At 38.8% G+C, this 16,584-nt stretch overlaps 6 protein-coding genes across 8 annotated transcripts in view; 3 read left to right on the forward strand and 3 right to left on the reverse strand.

The window, feature by feature from the left end:
- The first annotated feature begins 46 nt into the window (after nt 1–46).
- LOC136262108 (alpha-aminoadipic semialdehyde dehydrogenase-like) lies at nt 47–4,863 on the forward strand. Its single transcript, XM_066056253.1, has 19 exons — nt 47–290; nt 2,285–2,338; nt 2,395–2,460; nt 2,514–2,594; nt 2,648–2,771; nt 2,820–2,952; nt 2,999–3,043; nt 3,095–3,172; nt 3,231–3,328; nt 3,380–3,421; nt 3,477–3,571; nt 3,777–3,861; nt 3,916–3,995; nt 4,049–4,075; nt 4,126–4,242; nt 4,290–4,387; nt 4,434–4,507; nt 4,610–4,685; nt 4,735–4,863. The coding sequence occupies exons 1-19, from the start codon at nt 96–98 to the stop codon at nt 4,787–4,789; spliced, it is 1,623 nt and encodes a 540-aa protein (XP_065912325.1). The 5' UTR covers nt 47–95; the 3' UTR covers nt 4,790–4,863.
- LOC136262110 (maspardin-like) lies at nt 4,776–6,394 on the reverse strand. Its single transcript, XM_066056255.1, has 8 exons — nt 6,252–6,394; nt 6,046–6,204; nt 5,912–5,992; nt 5,721–5,866; nt 5,558–5,666; nt 5,398–5,505; nt 5,148–5,288; nt 4,776–4,962 (listed from the first exon to the last, which is right to left on the reverse strand). The coding sequence occupies exons 1-8, from the start codon at nt 6,312–6,314 to the stop codon at nt 4,861–4,863; spliced, it is 909 nt and encodes a 302-aa protein (XP_065912327.1). The 5' UTR covers nt 6,315–6,394; the 3' UTR covers nt 4,776–4,860.
- Nucleotides 6,362–7,115, forward strand: LOC136262112 (NADH dehydrogenase [ubiquinone] iron-sulfur protein 4, mitochondrial-like). The gene is made up of 4 exons (XM_066056258.1): nt 6,362–6,525; nt 6,574–6,746; nt 6,794–6,867; nt 6,916–7,115. Exons 1-4 carry the CDS (start codon nt 6,406–6,408, stop codon nt 7,017–7,019), a joined length of 471 nt encoding a protein of 156 aa, XP_065912330.1. The 5' UTR covers nt 6,362–6,405; the 3' UTR covers nt 7,020–7,115.
- LOC136262109 (endophilin-A-like) lies at nt 7,006–8,892 on the reverse strand. Its single transcript, XM_066056254.1, has 10 exons — nt 8,736–8,892; nt 8,615–8,686; nt 8,487–8,559; nt 8,256–8,399; nt 8,133–8,194; nt 8,013–8,084; nt 7,898–7,964; nt 7,750–7,850; nt 7,467–7,681; nt 7,006–7,410 (listed from the first exon to the last, which is right to left on the reverse strand). Exons 1-10 carry the CDS (start codon nt 8,772–8,774, stop codon nt 7,131–7,133), a joined length of 1,125 nt encoding a protein of 374 aa, XP_065912326.1. The 5' UTR covers nt 8,775–8,892; the 3' UTR covers nt 7,006–7,130.
- Nucleotides 8,820–9,977, forward strand: LOC136262111 (ADP-ribosylation factor-like protein 15). Of its 2 annotated transcripts, none has more exons than XM_066056256.1 (6): nt 8,820–8,963; nt 9,025–9,157; nt 9,204–9,263; nt 9,334–9,389; nt 9,439–9,588; nt 9,638–9,977. In XM_066056256.1, exons 1-6 carry the CDS (start codon nt 8,910–8,912, stop codon nt 9,821–9,823), a joined length of 639 nt encoding a protein of 212 aa, XP_065912328.1. In that variant the 5' UTR covers nt 8,820–8,909; the 3' UTR covers nt 9,824–9,977. The 2 variants fall into 2 exon arrangements, with proteins under 2 accessions (XP_065912328.1, XP_065912329.1); XM_066056257.1 differs by having other exon boundaries at nt 8,843–8,982; nt 9,054–9,157.
- LOC136262105 (E3 ubiquitin-protein ligase NEDD4-like) overlaps nt 9,858–16,584 on the reverse strand; it is a 13,585-nt gene continuing 6,858 nt past the window's right edge. Inside the window, exons 21-28 of one of the 2 annotated variants that reach the window (XM_066056251.1) lie at nt 13,288–13,383; nt 13,160–13,233; nt 13,052–13,112; nt 12,947–13,006; nt 12,785–12,892; nt 12,637–12,733; nt 12,510–12,582; nt 9,858–10,117 (exon numbers count right to left, since the gene is read on the reverse strand). In XM_066056251.1, coding sequence (XP_065912323.1) covers nt 10,015–10,117; nt 12,510–12,582; nt 12,637–12,733; nt 12,785–12,892; nt 12,947–13,006; nt 13,052–13,112; nt 13,160–13,233; nt 13,288–13,383 — 672 coding nt within the window. In that variant the 3' untranslated portion in view covers nt 9,858–10,014. Of the gene's footprint in view, nt 10,118–12,509; nt 12,583–12,636; nt 12,734–12,784; nt 12,893–12,946; nt 13,007–13,051; nt 13,123–13,159; nt 13,234–13,287; nt 13,384–16,584 lie in introns of those variants that run through there. The other variant, XR_010704123.1, reaches the window with a different exon arrangement.

A 16,584-nucleotide genomic window follows, 5' to 3' on the forward strand; every position in this document is an offset into this window, starting at 1 on the left:
TTAAAAAAATCAAAAAAAATCTCGGGGTCACTAGATTCTAAATAGCTACTAGTATTTTGAAATACACCAAATAATTTGAGTGACGCGCTTTTAAGATGTTAGTAGTTGCTGCAAAAGCCTCATGGATTGGAAGGCTTGCCTCTCGTACTTCTTTACGATTTCTTTCCTATTCAACCTCAGGAGGAGACTTGCTGATAAATGAGCCATCCTACTCTTGGCTGAAAGAAGACCTAGGACTGAAGACTGACAACCCTGGAGTGTTTAATGGATCTTGGGGCGGAACAGGCAATGTGTGTGTGTGTGTGTGCGCGCGCGCGCGCGCTCGCTTTCGCTGCAACTTTCTCGTGGCTACAGTAACATCAAGAGTTCATAATATCAGAGGGGGAGAGTATGATGTAATAGCATGAAGTATTTCAGTAAAACACTGGATTTCTCTAGGATATCACTAACACTTTGAGTGTTGATGATACCTCCAATGGGTTGCTTATTGAAGCCACCCTACAACAATCTTCATAGCTTAGTACACTGATCAGGCTGAACAAAAGTCTGCATTAAATGTGACTATAGGTGTTGCATCATAACTTCATGATTTGCATTTATTATGAACTCTTGGTAACATGTAGTCTCATGTAGCCAGACCCTTTTCTTTCTTTTGTGTGGGGGTAGGGAAAGAAGTTGTGAGTAGAATCCCCACAATCTTGGAATAGGCCAATGACATTGATATGCTATGTTTACCAGACCCTTTTCCCCCCCACCCCCACACAAAAGAAAGAGTCTGGCTATGTGAGTATACCACTCTGGTGGTGTGGTTAATGGTAGCGGACCTGGTCCTGACTGTGTGGTGAAGGGTTAGTGTGCTCTTGATTTGGCCTTGCAAGCCAACAACAGGGTTAATACCATGCATATAGTCCATACTTACATTGCATCTAAGAAGAGACTCAGGTCCCTGCTATTGTCAGTGGCCTTTCCACAGTGGCGATTCTAGACCTGACCTACAGGGGGGGCCCAGTAGGGAACGGCATAACTATTGTTGTTTGGCTATAGTATAAAGTAGAATTTTCAGGGGGGTCTGGGGGTGCAGGATTTTTGCAATTTAAAGGCTTGAAAACAGCCTAAAATTTGTTCTAAAGACATGAAAAATGCTAAAAATAACAATGCCAATCTATACAGCAACTTTCCCCCAAGATTTTTTAAAAGTTATTTTTTAACAGGGGGGCCTTGGCCCCCCCTTAGAATCGCCTATGCCCATCCACCCTCCTTGGGAGTCCATTCATTCAACTGGCCTAAATAAATTGTTTGTAATTGGTGGGTGGGTGTCTCCCATAAGGGGTGGGAAAGAAGAATCTGGGATAGACAGTCAAGAATGTACGCGTGCGTGCGTGCATGTGTTTGTGATAGCTCGCTATAAGCCTATAACATATTCAAATTGGCTGCCTTGTCCTAACTCACTTCCACAACAACATGTATACCATGAAAGATTCAAGTTTTAAAATTCAGAAAAGAATTTAGAAAAAAAGTCCCTGCAGAATTGAACCCTTCGAGAACAGTCAAAATCAATAACTCTAATAGAACAGTCAGCTATAAATCTCATACAACTTGCACCTTGCATCGGTGATTAGTCAAATTAATCTCAAAGGCCAATTTTTTACCTGGGGGAATTCCCCTAGACACCCTAGGAGGCTTGTTCTTTGTACTTCAGAGCGTGTTTCGAATACTGTGCAGTGACTCCTAACATCCCATATCTCTAGCCTGAAAATTACTGCCTGTGCCCCTGCAATGCAGCATAACCCAAGGTTTTGCTACAGGATAGCCTTCAATGAACCGAAGGAGACAAACAAAATTAGTTAGAATCCACTTGGTAGTTGAGCACTTCATTTTGTGCAAAAATCGCCTTTTTTTACATGCATGTAACAGTCAGCAAGATGATAGTCTGACAGCAAAAGATTGCAAACAGACAGCTTCACATAACAACATAATTAATAAACAGGACTCTAGAAGATGATGCGAAATTGGATGGAATCTGTATCACTGTGGATAATACCATCACATGCCAGACTAATAATCTCTTATCAGTGCTGGTCAATGTAAAGTGCTAACAATAAAACAATCAATTAGTACCACTAAAGGTTATCTCACTAAATCTTAAGTGCAATTGCATAAATGTCTATAGTTTACCTTCTTGCAGTAAATGGGAAGGACTAAAATTATCATCTAATGGAAATTTAATAACGTATAATGATTATTAATTTGAGAGACTATCATCAGCATGTTTGATAATTTTTAGGTGGTGACTTCATTCTGTCCTGGCAATGGCAGACCTATTGCTCATGTTCAAGAAGTGGGTTGTGTTGTGACCAATGACATATACAGGGGTCAGTGTATCATTGTGTTTAGGGCACTGTACAGGACTACCATGAGATCATTCGTCGTTCCAGGCAAGCTTGGGAACAGTGGGTAGAGGTATGCTACTAACATTATCACAATTCAGTAAATGTAATTATGATGTTCTGAAGGTGCCTGCACCTAAAAGAGGAGAAGTTGTTCGTCAGATTGCTGTCGCTATAAGGGAGAAACTTCAACCCCTTGGTCGTTTGGTAAGTTTAGTACATGTATGTATTTGTGATGGTGTTTTATTTAACACATTTAGCTTTCGCTTGAGGTTGGCAAGATCTATGTTGAGGGTGTTGGCGAGGTCCAAGAGTACATTGACATGTGTGATTTTGCCGTTGGATTGTCCCGCATGTTCGGTGGAAGAGTGATTCCTTCTGAACGTTAGCAATGACTCCAGTGTTTAACTGCTTGATTTAATCATAATGCAGGTCCTGGCCACATATTAATGGAGCAGTGGAATCCATTAGGGTCTGTTGGTGTCATTACTGCATTCAATTTCCCAGTTGCTGTGATGGGATGGAACCAGTCGCTTGCCAGTGTGTGTGGGAACAGTGTGATATGGTACACAATTTTAATAGCTAGCACAATGATCACTGTATCCTTACAGGAAGCCAGCTCCTACCACACCACTGATTGCAATAGCTACTGCAAAGTAATAGCAATAGATACTTGTCTGGTTGTTATTCATTACCTGCTGTTGTAGGATTATACAGTCGGTTTTTGAGGCTAATGGCTACCCCTCCGAACTGTTTTCTCTAATTTGTGGAGGAGCTGATGTTGGGTTAGCTACATCCTTCAGTCAGTGTTTGTTCTTATGGTAAGCACACGCTACAATTTAGGGAAGCCATGGCCAAAGATAAAAACCTGGAGTTGCTCTCGTTCACTGGTAGTACAAATGTCGGAAGGAAAGTGGGAATTACTGTACAAGAAAGATTTGGTACACTGCTCTCATTTCATATGCCCTACATTATGTGTGTATCATATGCAGGCAAATCCATACTGGAGTTAGGTGGAAACAATGCTATAATTGGTAACACATTATACTGCTGAATCTATGACCAGTGATTGGGTGTTGGCTTTTATAGTGGATGAGGATGCTGATTTGGACCTGGTTGTTCCAGCTGTTTTGTTTGCCTGTGTTGGTACCACTGGACAGCGTTGTACTACCACAAGGAGATTGGTATGGGCCAACATGTATAATAGCATGTTTTAGAGGTCTGATGTGTGTAACAGAGAGCAATACATATGTAGAGAGCTTTTGAGATTACAAATTGTCTAAAAGGGTGTATCATATCATTGTTCATAGCATTATTTTTAAGAACTGAACATGCAACTAATCATCTTACAGTAGGTACTTATTTATCTGCTGCTATGTTATATTGTAGATATTACATGAGAAAATACATGACACAGTTGTGGAAAGACTCAAGAAGGCTTATGCTCAAGTAAGGATTGGTGATCCATTAGAAGGTGAGTACACTAAATGCCTAGACTAGCCAGCTGGTCATCACTTAGTTTCACCAGATGGAGTACTATATGGTCCATTACACAATGAACAAGCAGTTGGCGTCTATGAAAATGCAATAACTGAAGCAAAGAACCAGGTTAGTCTAGTTTACGGGAGGAATATACAGTACACCACACATGTTATCTCTAGGGTGGTACAGTGGTATATGGTGGACAGGTATGGTTGTGCTGATACACAAACTAGTTATCATGACTTGTTCAATGAAGAGGTTGGAGTGTCCTGGTCATTACGTAGCCCCAACCATTATCACTGGCTTACAACATGACAGTGGTATAGTACTCAAGGAGAGTTTTGCTCCAGTACTTTATGTACTGAAATTTTCTGTGAGTGTTTCTTATAGTAACCACCATATTATTAATTGTGGATAAAGGACATCTCTGAAGCATTCAAGTGGAATAATGAGGTGGAGCAAGGTCTCTCCAGTAGCATCTTCACTGCTAATGTAGAGAAAATTTTCAAATGGCTTGGGTAAATTATTAACATAGAAACTACACTGGTTACCAATATACTGTAGCCCCAAAGGTTCTGATTGTGGTGTTGTTAATGTTAACATCCCAACTAATGGAGCTGAGATAGGAGGAGCCTTTGGTAAGTTTCAAAACTACAGCTTCATCACTGTGGCTTCAATACCTTCATAATGAATATTATAATGAATATTATTTTTTATTGAAAAAGTCTCCTCTCTATTAGGTGGTGAGAAAGCTACTGGTGGAGGTAGGGAATCAGGCAGTGATTCATGGAAGCAATACATGAGACGATCCACATGGTAATTTATATATTATAGTCATTTACACTCTGCTAACCCCTTCATACAGTACCATCAACTACAGCAAGGATCTACCGTTGTCACAGGGAATCAAATTTGAGTAGACATGTCATTAGTAACAGAAACTATTTAATGTACACGTATTGGAAAAATGTGAAAATGTTTGTTAAAAATTTTAGTCAATTGGTTCACCTTTGATGGCTTTAAGTTCTTCTTCATCAATCATGGACTGTGCAATAGCACAATAGCGAGTACCATGAAATACTCTCAAGTGGATCTGTTACAGATAAAGACACATGGTAAAGGTGTGTTCAGAAAACTCAAGCATGTGGCAAAAAAAACTCAACAATTTTAAAAGTTATTTCTTTGTAACGAACACTCAAAGCAAATGGACAACTGCTTACTTCTTAAGCAAGGGTTTTTTACATTGTTGAACAATGGCTGAAAACAAGGTGCACTCACTTGTAAGTGGAGATCGACTTCAGTGCTGCGTGACAGGTAAGGAAAATTCCCACCATCCTTAAGATGTGCTCTCTTTGCATCAGGGTAGCACTTATAAATTTCTTCCTTGACCAATTGTGACAATGCTGACTCATCAAACACCTATATCATAAAATAAATTATTTGACAACTTTGTACCCAAGTTTTCTTACGCCAGCCACACAATGGAACACAACATACTACCAATAATACTGTATCGTTTCCAACTCACATCCATAACAGTGATGTAGACATCTTTCAATTTCTGTGGCTCCACGTAACTGTCAAGACAATTTATAGTCAGACGTGAAGCTAATTGGGAACGGGTCACTGACTCCATCTACAATGAAAAGAGGCGATGATAACACAGATGAGCAGTTGTGATAACTTGCCCTGTCAACCATGAAGTCAATAGATCTGGCTACTTGGGGTTCAAGGTTGTCAGTTGGTAAATTAACTAACACTTGTCTTCTTAATAGAAAGGAAGGCATAGTCCAGAAACTGATGAAATATAAATCATTGGTGTTTATAAGAAAATCTAGTGTTAATACTCACGTTTTTGCAGACTTGGTTTGTTTAAACACTGAAGTGTCTACAAAAGCATTACAGAGAAATATTGATGCTACTCGAGGATTTTTGCTGGTTCTCTCAGCAAATTTTTGGGCCAAAAATCCACCCAGTGATGCACCAAACATGTGCACCTGTAAACAAATAATATGTACACTACACATCAGATATTAAAATACCTTATCCAATCCTAGATGATTGATCAATTTTAAAAAGCTTTCGCACCATTCCTCTACAGTCCACAGCACCGGGTATTCCACCTATTAAGTTCCTGTAATTTAGAGGCAAACAATAAATATGTGAATCTACTCACTGATATCACTCTATAGCCTTGTGAAGACAATGTCAAGACTTGCTTGAAAAAACAATCTGCCGTGCCGCACACTGGAGGCAGAAATACTAGCGGGCATTTAACCTCGCGCGGTCCAGCGTCATACAATACCCAAGCTTGGTCTGGATTATCGACTACAATCTAAGGTACAGCAGGGAATTGCAGACCATAGAATATTAGCTACTAACTTTTCTTTGTGATACGGTACTTCTAAAGCTCATATACTCAGGAGATTGGACTAGAATCGACATCCTAGATCTTCCCCTGGTGCGCAATTATTAAAGTGTTTTTGTGCGAAAGTCGAAAATTTATGATTATGGTTGTCGGTCAACCGTTATTTTTATGGCGTTGAGGTATTGTTCTCGTAATTTGTGGTACCTTCGCCGCAGTTTATCGAGCTCGGCTGTTACTCTAGGAAACCAACCTACCGTGATAGATAGTGGAAATGAAATAAGCCAATCAGTAAGTTGTTTAAAAGTTTAGGTCACGTGATGTGATACCATATTGCAGTTGGGAAGCACCAACTTATCAGGAGTACCAGAAGATCAGAGGAAGAGATATGCTCGTATATTCATCCCTGCTCGTAATGCTATGCAGTCAGGGACCAACAACACTCACAACTGGAAACTTGAGTTTGAAAACGATGAGAGATGGGAAAATCCATTAATAGGCTGGACCTCAACGTAAGACACAACCAGTATAATATATCAGTTGGCATAGTTTCCTTTAGTGCTGATCCGCTGTCTAATATGACTGTCAGTTTTGATACAAAGGAAGAAGCCGTTGCATTTGCCATTGAACATGGTTCGTACTTGGCTGATGTCCTTGTTTGTATGTAATGTTTGTAAACAGGTTGGAGTTATGAAGTAGTTGAACCTGCTAGACCAAAGATGAAGACAAAGACTTATGGCTCTAATTTCTCTTGGAACAAAAGGACAAGGGTGTCATCAAAGTAACTATTTTGCTATATGTATAACACAAATAAATAACAATTACATGACCAATACAAGTATATACCACATGACTAGATAGTGTTAACAGTCAAAATTCAATTTGGTAATAAAACGCTAAGGCAAATCCTGAATGATTTGCACATATGATGAAGGGAAGTAACCTGCCTGCCCATTGCACTCTCCCTCGAGCCAATTTTCATCAATCCTTGATGTCAATGTGATCATTTGGCCTTCCTCAAATCCAAGTTCACCCTCATTTTCTGGCTCAAAGTCGTACAATGCTTCTGCACATGGCTGTTTTCTGGCAGCTGGAGTAGGTCGTTTTTCGCTGTAAGATGGTGGTGGGTTGTATCCTGTGTCATCATCATCATCATCATCATCCTCACTGTCGGGACTATAAGGACAGATTACTCAGTGGACATAGCATGTGAATGATGTAAACAGTGTTACCTCTTGCCACGCACAGTGTTACTTCGTTTCTGTGTATACTTGGGTGAGTTTTTAACAACCATTGTTGGATCAAGTTTATCACGAGGAATTCGACTTGAGGCCTCACTTATCCTTCCTTCCAGTGTAGACTGTAGGCTTTCCATTACGTCAACACATCGGCGATAATACTCCACCATGCTATCTGCTAAAGCACTAAGCTTGCTGATTTGTTCAACCTGATGAAGGCAACACAACATACAAAGATGGCAAACTGACACACTAACAACTGAATTATATGACATACCTCATTGTCCAATAAGTTTGCCATTCCATCTGATGCTAATTCAAGTGATTCTTTAAATTTATCCCCAGCGTACCGGATATCTTCATCAGGTACATTACTCCCTAAGAAGTGAAGGTGATGAAACTGTATTGCTACATTACCTCTGTACCTTTAGCCTGTTGTCTTCTCTTGGCATCGTAGTCAAGCCGTCTACCATTCATTTTTTTACGGTGAAACTGATGTGAAAAACTTACTAAATTACTCCAGTATTAACAAATACTAACATGTATTTCCTTCAGATCTTTGCTCAGTACATGATGTAATGGATCTGTGAAGTTAGTTTTTACCTCGTCATCCTTTAAAGATAAGTGATATTGACATGTATCCCTTGACTATAGTCCTACCATTGCATCCTTGAAGTCAGCTATTTGCTTCATTGTGTCACCATAGTCACCCAATGCTTGAGCTATAAAAGACAAAATATACAATAGCTATTCTCTATGGAAGACAATATTATATGTTTATACCAAAATATGAATCGTCTCCTAACTCTTCACTTCCTTTCACCATAATCTCCCCAAGAAAACCCTCAGGGTGTGGATATGTACGCTTTATTGCCTGCCCCCTAAGTTTCTGCACTGACGAACTTGCAGCTATTTTCCATCTGGCAGCTATACAAAACCACAACATGATCTAGTCCACAAGGAGGCCAGCAAATGTCTTCCTCAAGTCACAGAAAATACAGGAAATATACTCACCCGGGTTGGGATGAAGCATTTCGTTTGTCCTAGCAATCAAATCTTCTACGATTTTCTGGGTAGCATCAATTTCCTACCGGCACCAGTTGTGTCAAATACAAAACACTATCATATCAAACATAGATTACTTTTTCTAGTTCTTTGTATTCTTCAGGCAGACGCGTCGCACCGTCATCACTGCCCATTTTCTCCACCATCGTCTAGTGTTACAAAGAGTTGATGGTAACTAGAAAGCGATATGAATAATACCTGGGAGATCTTGTTGATTTGTTTCCTAAATCCTCTCATCTTGAACAGTAGTAATAGTCAGTTGGAAGCAAAAAAAAAAAATTGGCGTTCACCGATTCGGTCACGTGAATAAACTTTAAAACCCTTTTTGAAAATTGGGTTACTTTTTTCTAATGTTTGGGAAGCTGTAATTTGATGGCTTATTACTGCGGTCTGTGTATTGGGATTTGCAGGATTTTAGCTAATAGAGTATGTTAACGGTTTGGGGGTGAGTAATATAACCCGTTAATATTGTCAAAACTTAATGTAGATCTGTGGTCCCCTTCCCCCGCCTCCTAGGCGCCAATTCGATGTGCTTTGCATCGGGATGGGTGGGGCTGGAAAGTCAACAATACTGAGTCTTGCAGCTGGAGAAGAAACGGATGATATAGAGGCAACAAAGGGTACTGCAACTAATATACTAACTAATTCTTATAGCTGCATTTTAAGGCTTCAACATCAAGGCTATCACAACTTCAAGGGCCATACTGAATGTCAAAGAGTTGGGAGGTTAGTGTAGTTGTGGGAGTATAGTTTTTGCTGTGGGTTTACAATGTTACCATTAAATATTTCTGTCAAGGTGGTGACTCAGTGAGGCCTTACTGGTGCAGATACTTGACAGGTGTAGAAGCAGTGGTAAGTTAACAGACTGATGAAGGTTATGTAGTGAGCTGACACTAATCAGATTGTAGTGGTGGATATCATGAGCAATGACAATGAATTTGACACAGCATATGCAGAGATTTCTGCTCTCTTAGAAGACAGTCAACTCACTGGGTTACCCCTAATGGTGCTACTAAACAAACAAGACCTTGGATACAAGTCAGAGCAGGAAGTTAGCTTTTAACAAAATAAGCGTTCATAATGTTACACTACCTTGTCAGGTTCAGGCACATTTTGACATAGAGAAATTACGTGAAAATCATGACTGTTGTTTGGTGTTTAGAACATCATGTGATTCACTGCAAGAATTAAAACTATGTTTCGAAGAAATGTCAGAACAACTTTTAGCATTTTATCTACCTCCAGAAGTAGAAAACAGCCGTAGTTCTGTATATAACCCACTCTAACACTTCTCCACTGTACAACATCCCAGATGATCACTTAACACATATCTTGTATTTCATAATAAGTTTTATACAACTTTATAACATTACAAAAAGTATACAAGTATAATATTGTATGGTACATATAAATTAAGAAATAAAATACATTCAGTACAAATATGCCAGTATGTATCTGTTGCTTTACATATAAAATATCAGTCAACTCCTTCAAAACCTTCAGTGTTCTCTACAGCTAAGCGTAACTTTTCCTTCAGCTCATGGTAACTTCTATAAGGTGGCAGGTCTATTCTATTGAAGCTACAGTGAAGGATATATAAATTAGCTCAAAACTATTCCTATGATGCGTACATGCTTAAAAATAACCCAATTCACTAATTGAAAATTCTTATTAAAATTTCTTGGTAAGTTACTGTTCAGAGACCCCCAAACCTACAGGTATATAAGTACCACAGCTGTGAGGAATGTTGTTGATATAAATATACACCAAGAGCTGCAGGTGTATATATCAGCAAATCCTGAGCAGCCGTGGTATAAGTAATATAGGTTGGGTATCAAAGCCATGAGCAAACTGCATTTTCATGATATCATATAGTAAAAAACTTTGGCAGTAAAAAAAAGTATGACAAAATTCCTCTGTTGAAAAATTGGCAGAAAAAATTTTGGCAATTGAAATAATATTCGCCAAAGTTTTTACCGCCAAAATTTTTACTGTACAGTACATAAGGATATTATGACAAGGTGTCAGTTCATCAGTTAAGTAGTGTAGTAAGTGTAGCAGTACTTTTCTGTAGCTACTGATCTAACAACATGCTAGCTAAGGCATGCTTCACTATCTCCTGCGATGTCGAGAGCGACCGTATTTACTTTTTCAGTGAAATCCAGTAGCAGAGGTTATCACGTATATATCAAAGTATTTGGCCAAATCCATTGCGAGACAATGAACTAGCTGACATGTGAACGGGAAGCCGGTTGGAAATGCTATCCCAAGGAGTGCTTACAACTGTGGTTCCTAGGAAGATCTCCAAAGTCAGCTCACGTGGTGGTACGAGCTGACCTTCATCTCAAGTTCTAGTTACTCAATGTGCTCATGTGATCATCTAAAATAATTGGTGAAAAAAACTTTGGCAGATTGAATGCTATTCGCCAAATTCGCCAAAGTTTTTTACCGCCAAAGCTTTTTACTATACGGTATTACCTGGGCAATATGCAAATTGAACACCAAGGAACACCCACGCTAAAGTGGCATATGTACAAGTACATACCAGGAAATTTCAATTTGGATGAGAGCCACAGTAATGAAACAAGGGAGGTTGTCTACATTTGCAGCTACACTAGTGGACAATTAATCCCTACTACAGTCTCAGTACTATAGCTATGACTGAAGTAGGGATTAATTAATTGTCCACTAGTACAGCTACAGGTGTAGGCAACCTACCTACTTACTATTTATATGTCCCCTACTCAAATTGAAAATTCCTAATTTTTTGTTTTATTTTTGCACATAATTGTGATTGGTGAGCTCATGAACACCACATCAAAAGAAAGAACGGTGTCAGATACATCATAAAGCTAACGATTTATATTTCTCCTTGTTGTCAGCAACGTTCTGCCTGTTACACAGTTGTACAAATAAAGAAGAGCAGTATGAGAAGCACCTCTGCAATCAATCCAGAAACTACTACACAGTAGCAGAAAAAGTAATGGGATAAAACGAAGACAAAGGTAAGTCCACACTGCATCTACTGTAGCTGCTGCAATAGGTACACAGACATGTCTCAGTTTGTTAGTCAGATAGAAGAAAATTCAAATAAACAGAAAACTCTATAGAAACTTATTGTAAATGTTCGGGTTGCTCTGGAGGTACATATTATGCCTAACCAAAACTGCCAAACTGTCACGAAGGAAATTGAGGCTGATTTAAGGTAATATTTTAGGGCAGGAAAGCCAAAACATACAGTACTATATAATAGTTTGTCATCTCACTAGTAAAAGCTAATGTTAAGCCATCTAATAATCACATGTACTACAGTCCCAAGGCTAGTCATGTGTTAACCACTGTAACACAATGACAGTTTTGACATACTGATGTCAGATTTATGAAAAGTATGGATTACATACAGACGAGGGTGGAAGCAGTTTAAAATGAATTATGCAAAATGCTCTAAAGCATGTGATGATGTAACATCATTGTCTAGCTGACTAGTGCTAGAATACTACATACAAAGATAGTGTTTCATTGCTAGAAAACTGAGTGCATTCACAAGCACAAAAAACATCATTTTAATCCTGCAATCTGAAGCTGTCACAACATTTCAAACAAAATTACATGTAATTAAAGTAATGTTTCAAGTAGCAACTATAACACTTCCACTGCATAAGTAGTTCGATTGGTGGGAAATATTTTGATTGATTATGTTAAACAGACCATTGATTTACCAAATGTGTTGTTCATCACTGACAATAGTTATGGATGCAGAAATTTGCTAAGTCAATCTACGATATGTGCTTCCTAAGAAAGCCATGTACTGTGGTGGGAGTGGCTGATAGAAGGCTGTAAAGGCTTCTGGACTATGTCTGTAATGGATCTACTAAATCATGCTTCAAAAATAGTACATGAATTTTCTCAGAGATCACAGAATGTTTGATGATGACACATGACCCCATACATAATTATACTCTACTAACTCACCATGTATGAGCTCTGGGTAGGCTATCAGGCTTGCCTAGCTTTTTAATACAGAACTTTTGAGGTCCATTACTGCCTATATACAAAGAAACTCAATATAAATCACTACCAACTATGGATACCCAATGACCTTGTAATTCAGCAAACCCATTCATTGGAACTCTTGAGGTACCAGTAACAAACTGTAACAGACGAGCTTGCAATTCACTATCGTAAGACTCCACTGCCTGTAAGAGCACATCTAGCTGTACACAATGTTTGTGTGTGTAAGTGTGTACCTTCCAGAACCATTTTATGACATCATCTGTTTCCTTGTAGCCCTCCTTGTAAATAGTATTCTTCCTCCAGTCGTCAACGTTAATCTCACCAAGACCACTCATGAGATACTGAGACAAAACACAAGCAGTCAATGTCCGCAGAGACTCATCATTGCATCTCACCTCAATCTCTCGCTCATCAAATATCTTCAGTCTGTTGAGTGGAATGATGTCTTCAAATCCCTAATGGACATTTAGAAGACACTATAACACAATGCAAGTTCATACTTTTTTGAATGCGTCCATCTGTTTCTTCACTCTGTCTTCAAATCTCCACTTAATCATTAAACTGTGAGAATCTTAAACCATTCAAACTCACATACAACTGGTACTCACTGTATGTACTCCATTTTGTTGCCTTCAGTCACTTCAATATCTCTGCCATTTGGCTTCAAGTCTATCTCTTCAACCTAAACAAACAATAATAGTGTATCAACAGGCATTAATAAGTGTGCCAGTCTCACCTCTCCTAACAATTCTTTGTTGGTACTGAAAGTCAGACACAATGGCTCAGGGTCATTATCCAAGATGTATTTCATACTGTTATAACATTCTGTGTCCTATTGTAATGTATAATAATAAATGGTGTACAGCAAAAGTTGTTGATGAGTACACCAAAGTCATCAAAACTGTACAGAACATGTACACTTGTTATCTATTTAGGAATTAGTTTATTAAACTATGAGCATTGCAGTCATGATAACCACAAGTATGTGCACAGTAGGGATGCTCATTTCTTATTGCTTTACAGTATCTGGACATTACGTACAACTCCAATCCAGCTTGTTTCAGTACTTTTTATTGCAGCAGTACTACATTGTCCCTACTCTAGTTTAAAATTCCTAATTTTTTCTTATACTTGTTTGTGAACTGTTTTTGTCAATTCATGACCACTATTAAAAAGCTAAATACCATCACATATGTGACCCACTGAGCAAAAACCAGACATTTTTGCAAATTCCATTTTATTGCTTTTCTGTTATCTATAGTAACAAAGGAGTGAACAGCCAGAGTTTCAGCCTTTTGTGATGAATAGTCTTGGAGTTATAGCGATAGGAATAAACTTGATTTGTACAGCAACAGTATAGCAAATAAATTACAGGTGCTTACTTAATCAATCATAGCTCACGACTGAAACAAGCTACGAAGATGGGATTTGGCTCAGTCTGTTCACCATGAACTGACACATCGATCATGGTATAGTGTTTTCTCGTGCATCTTTGTGTGGACAAAGAAGAAGGCCATTTCAACAATTAAATTACGACGGTAAACTTTATCGTACATAAGCGCCTATAACTCACAAACCATATGCTGTACAAACACGAAACAAAAGATTTTCTTACTCCCAATGAACAGGAGAATCTGGCAGTGTATAGGTTTTATCGATTTGAGCGTTTCAGTACATAACGAAGAGATTTAAACGTGCATAAAGTTTTTATGTAGCGTGAGTATTTTTATCCAGTTTATTTCAATACGTTTTAATGGCAAAATAGAATTTTGCAAAAAACAGCCAATTTTCGCTCAGTGGGTCACATATGTTATTAGCTACAATTCTCTATTCATGAGATCTGCAACAATCATGAATCTACTCTTTATATTCACAAAAGCACAAGGGCTGTCCACTGACATTCCAGCTGCACATATACTACTGATACGCACCAACAGCACCCATCTGGCATAGCCGCCAGACTAATTCATCTACACGTAGCTACAGACTAACTCACAATTGTCTACTTTCATACATATGCTTTGTGAATATGATTCCACAAGCAGTCCATTTCCTGATGGCAGGCAACATCTTGGAGAATAGCCAATCACTGCACTACCCGCATGCGTATTCCAATATGTTGGTGCAATAACAATGAGAAACGTACATGTCCGGAGGTCGAAATCATACTGTGCTATGGCTGCTCAGTATAAAAGTAAAACAATAACGCATGTATTGTATGGCTATCAATATACCAAAAGTTTCTTCTTAAGTGAATTTAAAGTGCTTCTGTGAAAGAAGTAGGGCTGTAGTGCCAAGCCACTTTTCCGCTATGCTTTCCTGAACAAATCAGGCAGGCAGGCAGGCAGGCAGGCAGGCAGGCAGGCAGGCAGGCAGGCAGGCAGGCAGGCAGGCAGGCAGGCAGGCAGGCAGGCAGGCAGGCAGGCAGGCAGGCAGGCAGGCAGGCAGGCAGGCAGGCAGGCAGGCAGGCAGGCAGGCAGGCAGGCAGGCAGGCAGGCAGGCAGGCAGGCAGGCAGGCAGGCAGGCAGGCAGGCAGGCAGGCAGGCAGTAGAAAATTTCAATGGGGGAGTTTAGTAAATACAGATAATTTTCACTAATTAAACCACATATCTGGTAATTTCGAAGAAGCACAACATAAATATTGCTGCTATCACATTGAACAATTAAGATTTCTACATTAAGGTGACAAAACAGGTAGTTTAAAGTTTATCACGGGCAAGCCAGAATATTTCACCAGCATTTTGTTAATTGGCTAATGGGCAAGTTACCATTTGATCGATTTGCATAAATATCATAGACTTTGACAAGACCAAACTGATGTAATGCTCTTGACAAAGCAACCAGTGACTGAGAAGCATTAAATTGAAAGCCAAAATGCCAAGAAGTTTATTTTACATGTAGGATGTATTAAAAATCTGAACCTTTTCTATACATCTGCTTGCCACAATAGACTGACTGCTCTATTAGAATACCTCAAAAATCTGCAGTTGATGGACTGTTCAAGAAATTTCTGTAAAGACTGTTTCTAAAATATTTGCAGAAAAATTTGGATGCCTGGTCTCCTCAAGTGGGAGCGTATACAGATTAGTATGCACCCATGCGGCTTCTCATAAATTCATGGAATTCTCATGCTCTGGGGCAATACAAAGCACAGCAATTACATGCCTGCAACACTGGCAATAAATGGACATAGTAACAGCTATGCATGGCTCTGTGAGATGTAGAGAACCTTATAGAATATACATGAGTAAATTTCAGTAATGAAGGTTTATTACTAGTGAAATTAAAGACTACTTAATGATAAATCTCGAAGGAAAATTGATAAGAAGGTATGCTAAAATAGCCTTAATTCACGAGAAAACTTGGGTTAAAAGCTGTGATTTGTTCTGCAAACCATAGTTTCATAGCTATAGTCTGGAGATTCCTTACACAATGAACCTGTTAACAATATACGTATGCTTCGGCCGATTTGGATTGCTCATTTTCGAGATGTTAATACAATGCTTAACCTGGATTGGTCCGGAAGCATAAGACAATGTTATAAGCATCTTGAAAGTGAGCAATGCGAATGGGCCGATAACATACCTTCTTATCAACTTTCCTTTGAGATTTATTGATAAGTCATCTTTAATTTCACTAGTAAGAAACCTCTAACCTTCAATTATTCTTAAAACCTTCTGTAAAGACTTTCTAAAATATTCACGGAAAATTTTGGTCACCCAGTCTCCTCAAGCAGGAAAACTTGTATGCGGTTTCTCGTAAATTCATGGTATCCATATATAGGATGTGTAACATGTTATATAGGCTTGTTTCTACTAATTAACACTACATATTTCATTCTTTCTAATGATACAAACAGCCGTCAAGGTACAACAAAACAAAACACAGGGTTCTACATAATTAAGTAACCTCTTAAGCCCTGTAGCAAAACAAGGGCACCACAACTCAGGACCTTCAAATTATGTAGAACCATGTTGTTTAAGTCTTAAGTGATAGTGAGAACAAGCTGACAATAATTAGAGACCCAAGGAGA

This window comes from Dysidea avara, chromosome 7, assembly GCF_963678975.1.
Source record: "Dysidea avara chromosome 7, odDysAvar1.4, whole genome shotgun sequence".
In the NCBI taxonomy this organism is placed as follows: domain Eukaryota; kingdom Metazoa; phylum Porifera; class Demospongiae; order Dictyoceratida; family Dysideidae; genus Dysidea; species Dysidea avara.

Excerpts from the sequence above, each read along its gene's own strand:
- LOC136262108 (XM_066056253.1), top strand. The coding sequence starts at position 96 with ATGTTAGTAGTTGCTGCAAAAGCCTCATGGATTGGAAGGCTTGCCTCT. Across the intron at positions 291-2,284 it reads CTTGGGGCGGAACAGGCAAT|GTGGTGACTTCATTCTGTCC; the intron begins GTGTGTGTGTGT and ends GATAATTTTTAG. Across the intron at positions 3,572-3,776 it reads GTACTACCACAAGGAGATTG|ATATTACATGAGAAAATACA; the intron begins GTATGGGCCAAC and ends GTTATATTGTAG.
- LOC136262110 (XM_066056255.1), bottom strand. The coding sequence starts at position 6,314 with ATGTCGATTCTAGTCCAATCTCCTGAGTATATGAGCTTTAGAAGTACC. Across the intron at positions 5,993-6,045 it reads AAGGCTATAGAGTGATATCA|GTGGAATACCCGGTGCTGTG; the intron begins GTGAGTAGATTC and ends GGAACTTAATAG. Across the intron at positions 5,506-5,557 it reads TTGACTTCATGGTTGACAGG|ATGGAGTCAGTGACCCGTTC; the intron begins GCAAGTTATCAC and ends TTTTCATTGTAG.
- LOC136262112 (XM_066056258.1), top strand. The coding sequence starts at position 6,406 with ATGGCGTTGAGGTATTGTTCTCGTAATTTGTGGTACCTTCGCCGCAGT. Across the intron at positions 6,526-6,573 it reads GAAATGAAATAAGCCAATCA|TTGGGAAGCACCAACTTATC; the intron begins GTAAGTTGTTTA and ends ACCATATTGCAG. Across the intron at positions 6,868-6,915 it reads TGCATTTGCCATTGAACATG|GTTGGAGTTATGAAGTAGTT; the intron begins GTTCGTACTTGG and ends GTTTGTAAACAG.
- LOC136262109 (XM_066056254.1), bottom strand. The coding sequence starts at position 8,774 with ATGAGAGGATTTAGGAAACAAATCAACAAGATCTCCCAG. Across the intron at positions 8,687-8,735 it reads AAATCAACAAGATCTCCCAG|ACGATGGTGGAGAAAATGGG; the intron begins GTATTATTCATA and ends TTGTAACACTAG. Across the intron at positions 8,085-8,132 it reads CTGACTTCAAGGATGCAATG|GATGACGAGGTAAAAACTAA; the intron begins GTAGGACTATAG and ends TTATCTTTAAAG.
- LOC136262111 (XM_066056256.1), top strand. The coding sequence starts at position 8,910 with ATGGCTTATTACTGCGGTCTGTGTATTGGGATTTGCAGGATTTTAGCT. Across the intron at positions 9,158-9,203 it reads TGATATAGAGGCAACAAAGG|GCTTCAACATCAAGGCTATC; the intron begins GTACTGCAACTA and ends CTGCATTTTAAG. Across the intron at positions 9,264-9,333 it reads GAATGTCAAAGAGTTGGGAG|GTGGTGACTCAGTGAGGCCT; the intron begins GTTAGTGTAGTT and ends ATTTCTGTCAAG.